General features: G+C 40.7%; 1 protein-coding gene across 2 annotated transcripts in view; it reads left to right on the forward strand.

Moving 5' to 3' along the window:
• The window catches only part of WSB2 (WD repeat and SOCS box containing 2), a 28,773-nt gene extending 20,992 nt beyond the window's left edge, over nucleotides 1-7,781 (forward strand). The window contains exons 6-10 of one of the 2 annotated variants that reach the window (XM_063454185.1): nucleotides 243-343; nucleotides 5,150-5,322; nucleotides 5,462-5,578; nucleotides 6,520-6,627; nucleotides 7,062-7,781. In XM_063454185.1, the coding sequence (XP_063310255.1) occupies nucleotides 243-343; nucleotides 5,150-5,322; nucleotides 5,462-5,578; nucleotides 6,520-6,627; nucleotides 7,062-7,227 (665 nt within the window). In that variant the 3' untranslated portion in view covers nucleotides 7,228-7,781. The remainder of the gene's footprint in view (nucleotides 1-242; nucleotides 344-5,149; nucleotides 5,323-5,461; nucleotides 5,579-6,519; nucleotides 6,628-7,061) is intronic. The other variant, XM_063454187.1, reaches the window with a different exon arrangement.
• The last annotated feature ends 2,843 nt before the right edge of the window (nucleotides 7,782-10,624 follow it).

Raw genomic sequence — 10,624 nt, forward strand, 5'->3', positions numbered from 1 at the left:
TGTACCTAAATCTTCAATTAGCAATCTGTAGCTTGTATTTTTTCTTTATTAATATCTAAACACTATAAGGTGTCTCCTTGCTAACATTTAGTTGCTTGTAGAGTAACTTGGACTACTTATATTTAATTTTGGGTATTTTTTTTTGTTGTTTTTGCTTTTCAACTTTAAAAAAAAATGTAATATCTTGTATTTGTATAACTGTTGTGTGTTTTAAAGTAGCATTTACACTCTTTTCCCCTTAGGTAAAATGCTCCAGGTGCTAAGTGGACACATCCAGTGGGTTTATTGCTGTTCCATCTCCCCAGATTGCAGTATGTTGTGCTCTGCTGCGGGAGAAGATTCGGTGAGAGCCCAAACCAGAACCATAATAACGGTGTTAACTTCCTATACATTTCATTTTCGAATTACAGGCTCTGGAGCTATGGTACAAAAACGTAAAAAAAAAAAAAAAACACTAAAAAAAAAAACCTGACTTGTATTCTAATCTCATCAAGGATTTAAAAATATAATTTGTTTATTTTGCTAACTTCATTCTACACTTCCTAAGCACCCACTTAACATCTCCTACCTCCCTCCTACACGTACTGGATCAATACAGTAAAAACTCTTTTTACAGAATCAGGGAAAAGACTCAAGCCCTCGTGATTGGCCTGTTAAATGACCTAAAAGCTGGAAAAACAAGGACATATCCTACCAGGGCCAGTGCAAGGATTTCTGCCACCCTAGTCAAAGATCCATTTTGCGCCCCCTCACAGACACTCACCAACAGACAGACACTTGCTGACAGGCAGACACTCACCTCCCTGCGGGATCCAGTGTGGGGCAGCCTCACTCCTCCTGCCCGCTGTTTAGTATGCCAGGGCTGGAAATATGTCATATTCCGGCACCCGGCTTTACAGAGGGCGCGTGACGGAGGAGTGAGAGGCTGCAAGAACAGCCTCCCTCGCTGCCTGGCTTTTCTGTCCCCCTCTCCTCCGGATGGTCACTGGCATTTGTTGGCAGAGCAGGCACCTGCCACCAAGGTAAGCAGGTGCCTGCTCTATTACCTAGCACAGCTTTGGGGGCACCTGAGATGGCCAGATGGCCACCTCTTGGCACCCCCACCTTCGGGTGCATTGAGGATCAGCCGGTGTCGGGGGCGGCTCAATAGCCGCTCGACCACTGGTGCAGCTTCAGACCGGGGCAGGCAGCCCACAAGGAAACATCCCGGTGAGCGCCCCCAGCAGGCCGGCGCCCTAGGTGAATGCCTAGTTCACCTAACTGTTGCGCTGGCCCTGTATCCTACCTAGGCTTATAACAAACAATGGCCCACCATACTCATTCAAATGAATCATACACAACGTATTACTCTGTTTAAAAGCTCTATTGAGAACTGGTCTAAGACCTAGTTGGAGGGGGATAAACTTAAAGGAACACTATAGTCACCTAAACAACTTTAGCTTCCTGAAGCAGTTTTAGTGTATAGATCATGCTTATCAGGTTTTACTGCTCAATCCACAGCTTCTTCTCATCCACCACAATATCGGTCTACAAGATATTGCTCCTCTTACCTTTCCCAGCGCTCTGTGTTTCTTTCTCTGGTCTGCTTCTTCTCCCCAACTCGTCTCTGTTGGTGTCCCCCAAGATTCAGTCCTTGGTCCCATACTGTTCTCTATCTATACTACCTCACTTGGTAAACTCATTAGCTTATTTGGCTTCCAATATCATTGCTATGCAGATGACACGCAAATCTACCTGTCCTCTCCTGATCTCTCCCCGTCCCTCTTGACTTGTGTCTCTTACTGCCTCTCTGCTGTTTCTAACTGGATGGCTGCCCACTTCCTTAAACTAAACTTGACCAAAACTGAAATTCTTGTCTTTCGTCCCTCAATTGTTGTTACTCCAGTGTCTGTCTCCCTCCAAGTCAATGGTGCTACCATCCGCTCCACCACGCAGGCTCGCTGCCTAGGTGTTCTCTTTGAGTCCGACCTCTCCTTCAAGCCTCATGTTCAGTCTATTGCCAAATCCTGTCACTTCCATCTCAAAAACATAATGCCAGATGCGACTAAGGTGCTGGTCCATTCCACTGTCCTTTCTCGTCTTGACTACTGTGATCGGCTTCTCAGTGGTCTTACGTGCTCCCAACTTGCACCATTACAGTCCATAATGAATGCAGGGGCGAGGTTCATCTCCCATGCCTCACCCTTCTGTCAGTCCCTACATTGGCTTCCTATAAGATATAGAGCTTAATTTAAAATTCTGGTTCTTGCTTTCTAATCTCTACATAATGCTGCTCCCACCTATCTATCCTCACTTATACACAAGTTTGTCTGTCTAAGCCCTTATGATCTGCTGAAGACTTAGATCTATCTTCTGTCCGTACTCCCACCTCTGATGCTCGCCTTCAAGATTTCTCGAGGGCTGCACCGTTCCTGTGGATCTCTCTTCCCTACTCCGTTAGATGCTCACCCAGTCTCCACTCCTTCAAAAAATCGTTAAAAACCCACTTCTTCATAAAAGCATATCAATTAAACTGTTAATGGCTCCCGACTGACTCCTCTTCTGCATCTGTCACTAGTCTAACACTATCTTTACCTTTTTGTGTCATTTTACCCCACTCCCTCTAGCAGGTAAGCTCATTGAGCAGGGCCCTCAACCCCTGTTCCTGTGTGTCCAACTTGTCTGGTTACAACTACATGTCTGTTCGTCCACCCATTGTAAAGTGCTGCAGAATTTGATGGCGCTATATAAATGGCATAATAATAATTCACTGCCATATAGGAGTGAAATTACTTTGTTTCTGTTTATGCAGCCCTTGTCACACCTCCCCTGGCTATGATTGACAGAGCCTGCAAGAAGAAGAAAAAAAATTGTTTCACTTTCAATCAGATGTAATATACCTTAACCCATTAAGGACCAAACTTCTAGAATAAAAGGGAATCATGACATGTCATGTGTCCTTAAGGGGTTAAACAATTGTATCTATTTCTCTGTAAATTGAACTTTAATCACATACAGGAGGCTCTTGCGAGGCCTAGCAAACTATTAACATAGCAGGGGAAAAGAAAATCTAAATTAAACTTGCAATAAAGGAAGGATAAACTTTAGATTACTCTTTACAGGAAGTATTTAGGAAGGCTGTGCAAGTCACATGCAGAGAGGTGTGACTAGGATTCATAAACAAAGTGATTTAACTCCTAAATGGCAGAATTGAGCAGTGAGACCGCAGGGACATGATCTATACACTAAAACTGCTTCATTAAGTCAAAGTTGTTTTGGTGACTAGCGGCCCTTTAACCTAAATGCTTGTCTCACCAATCATCCTATATATTCTTATAGCACTATCAAATTGTCTAAGCAAACAATATCAAGGATTCATCGAGTTACATATGGAAACGCAAACCAACAAGGGCGTCTCAAGTCACCTGCTGCTTGCACCCATCGAAAGGTGGGCAGGAGGTCCTGGATGGCTGATCATATTACATTGCTCGTTCAATCACTATTTGTTCTCCACAAAAGCTTCTCTGTTGTGGGCAACATTGGAGTATGCATGCTGAACACTCTCCCCCCATTACTCACTCATATCTCGCCCTAGAATGCTGAATATGCCGGCAACATTTAGACACTCCATGTTAATTTGGTGCAAGTGGACAACAACATTACTCTGCACATGCTTGACATTGTACCTGGCCCCACTAGTAAAAAAAATTTACTTGCATATAACAGTCTGGCAAAAAATCAAAAAGGTGCACTAGCTATAGTCTGAGGTGGTGGGAGTTCACATGTGCCTTCCATAAGCCCACCAACTATGGAGTAAGTCAGGAGCCGACTCACTCGTATAAAACAATATGAAGAAATGTTTCCCAGACTTAACGGCTCTCTACTGGACTTTGGAAATATGGTACCAAAGCAAGAGGCCAGGCTCTCCAATCCAATCTCCTCTTCCTCACTTACCTTTTCTCCCTCACCATGCTGGTCTCTCAGCAGCTGGCCCCACCTCCATCATTGATGAGATCATCAATTTTGACAATTTCATCCAATCCAATGCTTTCCCATAGGAAATCATTGTGAGGCTATGGCGTATGCATGGCAAAACACTGCTGCGCAAATCTACATCCTCTCATAGATATGCATTGAATCAATGCATCTCTATGGGGAACGCTCAGCGTCTACATGCAGAACATGGAGACGCTGAACGCACTGACATAGAAAGCATGTAAAGTGTTCCTAGGCAGCAATGTAAACACTGACTTTTTTTTCTCTGAAAAGCAAATCGCTAGAAAAGTTAGTAGCCTCCTAGACCCTGCAGGAGTTTTCTGTGTGTGATTGAAGTTCAATTTACAGAGCAGGAGATAAAAATGTCTAAAGCAAGTTAACATCTGATTGAAAATGAAACCTCTTTTCCTTCAGTCACAACCAGGGGAGGTGTGGTTTGGGCTGCATAAACCGAAAGAAAAGTGATTTAACTCCTAAATGGCAGAGAATTGAGCAGTGACACTGCAGGGGTATACACTAGAGCTGTCTATGCAAAAAAGGCAGGAACTTTAACACTAGCTTAATTTATTTCTGGGGACACCTTAGTGTAACATTGTGATTTTTAAAGGGCCACTCTTGGTACTATAACAACTTTATAGTACCCTTTTCACTTGCTTATCTCAATAGGAAGCTGGTGATAGGCAGTGTCCGTATTTAAATCTGCAATGGAAAAGTGATAGATTCCCATTTGAAATCTAACGATAGCATGCTTAACCCCTTAAGGACCAAACTTCTGGAATAAAAGGGAATCATGACCTGTCACACATAACATGTGTCCTTAAGGGGTTAAAATTCTATTTGTTTAATAAATACCCCATCCCGTTCGTTCTGTTTTCTTTTTTTTTAAAGATTACTCTGACTTTTTTCTTTTTACCATGACAAGTGCAGGTAGACTTCACTCTTTCTGCTTTGAGTGGCCAAATAATATCTAGTTCCCCTTACTACAGTATTGATTGCACCCCATAAGTATGGCCCTGAAGTCATTTAACACGTCTGTAGAATATTTATGCTGATTATTTTAGAAGCTAGGAAATTGTATTATACAAGTTCAGATGCCAGACTAAGCTCTCAAAAGATTTCACGGTCTCATGGTATTTAACAAACCCCAAAGTAATGGTTTTTATTTGCTATTTAGGTGTTGCTATGGAGTATGCGTTCCTACACACTCATTCGGAAACTTGAGGGTCACCGGAACAGTGTGATCTCATGTGACTTCTCTCCAGATTCTGCTCTTCTAGTGACTGCGTCCTTTGACACTACCATGATTATGTGGGACCCTTACACCGGAGAAAAGCTGAGAGAATTTCTGTAAGTTAATTACTGGAATTGGACTGGCTTGACTATAGTGCATAACAAAGTATCTTAAGATGTACAGATTTAGATAATGAGAAATTTGAGTGAGGAAGTAGTGTTTTTGTTATTATTAAATGTGCACTTTTAATTTTAGGCATGTATCTCTCCCACCCGCCTTTGATTACAGTAATGCAGAGCCACAGCTCAGCTCTTTGAGATCAGTCTGCTTTTCTCCAGAAGGGTTGTACTTGGCAAGCTTGGCAGATGACAGGTAAGGAAGGAATTGGGCCATGCAATCCCTTAGAGAAGCTGAACATGTGCTGACATCTAGTGTTTAAATTAGATGATGAAAGTCATTATGCAGCGCCTTGGCTATTCTGGCTGCTAAACTTTTGTAACCTGAAAATACACTGAGGTAGTATCAAAGTTCCTTCCATATCTGATGTAACCATGTTAATGGATAAACCAAAATGGCTTATTGTTGGAACACTAAATACCAAATATGGTTGTGTTTCAGAATAGGTTTGTCAATGTCATGCTATTTAATGGTGACATTTAAAGTTGCCTTTATTGGGGCCTAAACTAAACAGATTCCATAAAATATATATAAATCTGCATTGTCACGCAATGTAGACATGCATGCCTCAGCATTATAGGGGTTATCCTGTATTCTCTAAGGATCTGGAGACCGAAAGAAATGAAGATGTATTACGGAATGCCAGCCCAGATGAAATTGTACTTGTCATACTCCATCTGGCTCAAATGTTGATCAAATAAAGATTGCTATAGGCAGCATATCAGATCTGGACCTCTTCTAGAGCTCTGGGCACTCATAAACACACTGTACTCACACATAGGCATTCAATCGTAGATACACTTGCCTTCATTCATGCTCACACACGAGAAGGCTGCCCTATATTATGGATATGCATATGTCACCGGATTCCTGATTGATTTATAACCTGAATTACCACCTGCAGTATTTTACTTCTTTATAGTGCAGGGCAGCACTTTCTGTAAGTGGCCCATCAATTTGTATACATGCTGCCTTCAGGGTTATCTAGCTCTGTTTAAGCCAGGTTGTTCAATGTTTCTCATGGTACAGCATGCAGATTTCGTAATGGTCTGTCAATGCTCAACAGTTTAAGTTGACTTACCTTTTTTGAATTCTTGCATATATTTTTTAATAAATAATCAATTTTGCTGCTTCAGGTTTCTGCGAGTTTGGCTGTTAGATGTTGAAGACCCTGTGTCTGTGGCACCTGTTACAAATGGTCTGTGTTGTACATTCTTCCCACATGGGGGAATTCTTGCAACAGGGTAAGTATAGCCACTATGCATTTTAAGCCTCAGCCTTGCTTTATGCAGAAAATGTTACCTTAACCCCTTAAGGACCAAACTTCTGGAATAAAGGGGAATCATGACATGGCACACGTCATGTGTCCTTAAGGGGTTAAAGGCAAAAAAAAAGTCTGCAACCACATTTCCAAGAGATTAAATGAACAGAGATGCTGAATATTAGTTTTAGTTTTGAATTTGGAGGCATTTTATTTACAACCTGACATATACTAGCTTTAGTTTTTCTTTGCCTAATGCAACTTGGGTGAGATCTCCTTGAAAATGCCTGGAGCTCTGCAGAAAATGTGGATATACTTTAGGTCATTATCTATACAAATGGCTTGATCTACTCCAATGTGGCATGTTCTTCTCCAGTTTCCTCACTCTAACCTTTGATTTTACCTTCTACCTTACAGAAATAGAGATGGATATGTGCAGTTCTGGACAGCCCCCAGAGTTCTCTCTTCACTTCGACACCTATGTCGTAAAGCATTACGCTGCTTCCTTACCACCTACCAGGTTCTTGCTCTGCCCATTCCAGGCAAAATGAAGGATTTTCTTACATATAGGACTAATCTTTAGCCTCACCCAGCACAAGGAATGCTAAAATGGACTTACAGCACTTGACATTATTTAAACCACCAGCAACAGATGCAGATTTCACTAATAAATCTCACTAATCACCAGAAATTGCCATAGTCACAGAAAGTGTGCAAAAGGAATCTAAAAAAAAAAAAAGTTACAAAACAAATGTTTCTGAATCATAAGTTGAGATAACTGACCGAATATCTGTATTTAAAAACAATGAGATTTAATGATTAGGTCACTTTAAAGCAGCTTCCAAGGTTAGAAAAGCCACTTAAAATAACTTGCGCGCTCCTTCTTGCAGCAAACATGAGATGTGTATATTCAGTGATGTATTGAATTTTTTTTTTTTTTTTTTAAAGGATAAACCAGACTTCCAGGTTCTCTTAACTGTATTGCATAATATGTACTCCTTTACTGTACATATCTCCACAATGGATACAATTTCATAATTTACTTTTTTTTTCCTGTTCTGTTTAAATTTAGAAACATCTAACAACTTCTAAAATTGCTGCTAGGGCAAAAATAATGAATTTTACTGATCAGGCTGGAGCTACGTATAACATTACAGAGTACTGTATGCCGTAAAAGAGATTGGTCTCCATACTCGTGAGAACAATGTTAATTACACAGGAATAATATAGTACACATAACTTTGGCTGCTAGATATTGGATTTAATAAGAAGCAGGGCTCTGGCAATCTGCTAGTTTATTTTTTGGCCTAAGGGCAACCATTCCTTAAATCCTATAATGTGAATGTGTACATTTGCACTTATGTATAAAGCGATCATTTTAATTTAACCAAGCAAGCACTAACTTTACAAATGGTAGCACATTCAAGGCCTAAATGTAATCCTGAACTGGTGTACAGGTACTAAATGACTCTTAAAGGTTCCAAGACTCTCATACAGAACTGAGAACATTTATCCCTAAAATGATGTTCTTTAATGAAAGAAAATTAGAGTAAGATACCCCATGTTAAATATTTGTAATGGTTTATACAGTCTTGCCATGTATATAAATGATGTGGCAAGTAATTGAAAATAGGGCTTTTGTCCAACCCACTCTGTAGCTATAGAAAATGTATGACTAACATACCGGCCATGTCATTATAAAAGGATTTAACTAACCTATGGTTCTAAAGGTTCAAATAAAATCCTTTAATCAGGCTAATATGGGTTTCAAGATACCAGTTTAAGAAGGTCCTATTTCAAACCCTTAAGGACACAACTTCTGAAATAAAAGGGGAATCATGATGGAATATTTCCATCACATGTCCTTAAGGGGTTAAAGTACCAGAACCAGCTTAAAGGAGTAGTTTTTGTCTACCCTGGCTTTTTTTTAACTAAAAACACAAAACTGCCTTGTCTGTGAAAAGGCAGTGTTTACCTTTCTGCCTAAAAACATCTTTGATGGTCACTCAGACAGCAACTAGCTTTGCTTCTAGTGTCCTGCACTCTTTCAACAGTTCAATCTGCATGCTCCCCAAAGAGATGCATTATTATAATGCATGTAAGAGGAGATGCATATTGCTGCACAGTATAACCCCCATTAATTTCTATAGAAAATTAAGGCATTGACAGATCATTAGTAATGATTAACTCAGCTAGTGGAGGATATAATTCCTTATTTTAGTTCTCCTGGAGGGGTTCTATTAATTTAAATCTTTAGGAAGAAATAACATCTTCCCTTTAACTTCAAGCACTTAAAAGTGTGGACTACCCATACAATAGTTAAGGTCTGAATAAAGCAGTACAACTTAATTGGATGATATGGTGGTGGTGGGGGGGGGGAAGTGTAAACACCGTAGAGTGATTATATATTGTGTTGTTTTAGGTTGTTGCAGATAGATTGCATGTTACAGATTGCTATTGACAGATTAGTTCCTAATGGAGGTAGATATTCTATTCCTTCCCCTAATCTTACTTTTAATCAGCAATGGTCTGTTAAATGAACACGCATGACACCATAGCAACTTCAGTGGAATGAAGATGTTCTGGTGCTAGCTTACATTTAGGAGTTAAACTGCTCATGAGCAGTCTAACCCCAAAGTCCAGTATCCAGTGCTCAATTGCCCTGCCAGTCCTTCCGTTGCTCAGAATTTTGCAACAGGTACCCTTGGCTAGGTGAATGGCTAAGGGTGTCAACAGAGGCTCTAAGCCAATAAGTGGTACTCATGGCCGAGGCTTACTCATCAAGATTCTGAGCAGAGCAATCAGTGCGTGAATCCTTTGGGATTTAACCCTTAAGAGTAAGCTAATTAAGTTATGGTGTCTGGAGTGTTCCTTTACTGTACTAGATGCCAGGGCATAACACACCCTCTTTCCCTCAAAGTCCTCCCCAAACAACAAGCCCTCTCTAAAAACTGATCTGTTCCATCCTGGGAGACTTTGTGGCCACAATCTCTTCATGGTGAATGCATCAATAACTTCCTACAGGGAAGCATTAAACAAATTTATGTATGAAAGCTCTCACTTCGATCACTCAAGCGCAGAAACCCCCCAAAAAATTCTGGATGTCCATATGACAGTCGGTGAGCATTCCTAAATATTTAAAGTGATTTCTCTTAAAATATGCCCTTTTAGGAACTGGGTAAAGGGGCACCTCCTGTTAAGGGTGTCTGTTTCATAAATAAACCTGCAGTGTACAGTTTGTACATAGAATGAAGTAAATCTTATAGGTTTATTTACTAGAAGTGTTTGCATTTGAGGCCACAAGAGCAAAACTAGAAAGATAACTATCTAAGATTCCCACTTTCCCCATTTGGCTATTTTTGTAACTTTTATAAAAAATTTTTAGGTTTTGCATACAAGGCTGCTGCCTGACATGCCGTGAAAACCACATTTTGTTCTGAAAATATATTTAGATAGCAACCTACATTAGCAAAATAGGAGCACTTATACACAAGTAATCTACTTTATGTTTCTGGCTCAGGGGGGAGGGGAGGCCGATCAATAGGCTATTTACCATTGTATGTGTTTAGCGAGATGAAGCAATGTAATGCCTCGTTTCCACTGAGCGGATCGGTTCGGTTCAGTTCGGTACGGTTCGCTATTTTGGGTGTTTCCATTATGAAAGTGGTCCATACAAGCGAACCGTACCGATCCATTCAGGGCCCTGCTTCAGATGTAGGGCCATAGAAAATGGAACGGTTCGGTTAGGGCGGATCTACTATACAATCCATTGATTGGTGGACAGGAAGAGCATTTTTTCTAAACCCTGCATGGCCCTGAAGGTCTGACTTGCAGTGGAAACGCTCACCAGAATGGGCTGGTCCATTCTAAACCTTCCAAACTGTACCAACCCGAACCGATCCGCTCAGTGGAAACGAGGCATTAGTCATAGGTTCCACATTAGTAGTAGTGGTGTTATATAACTGTTTGGAAGTTGCAGA

The sequence above is a fragment of the Pelobates fuscus genome, chromosome 5 (assembly GCF_036172605.1).
Source record: "Pelobates fuscus isolate aPelFus1 chromosome 5, aPelFus1.pri, whole genome shotgun sequence".
NCBI classification, from domain to species: Eukaryota; Metazoa; Chordata; class Amphibia; order Anura; family Pelobatidae; genus Pelobates; species Pelobates fuscus.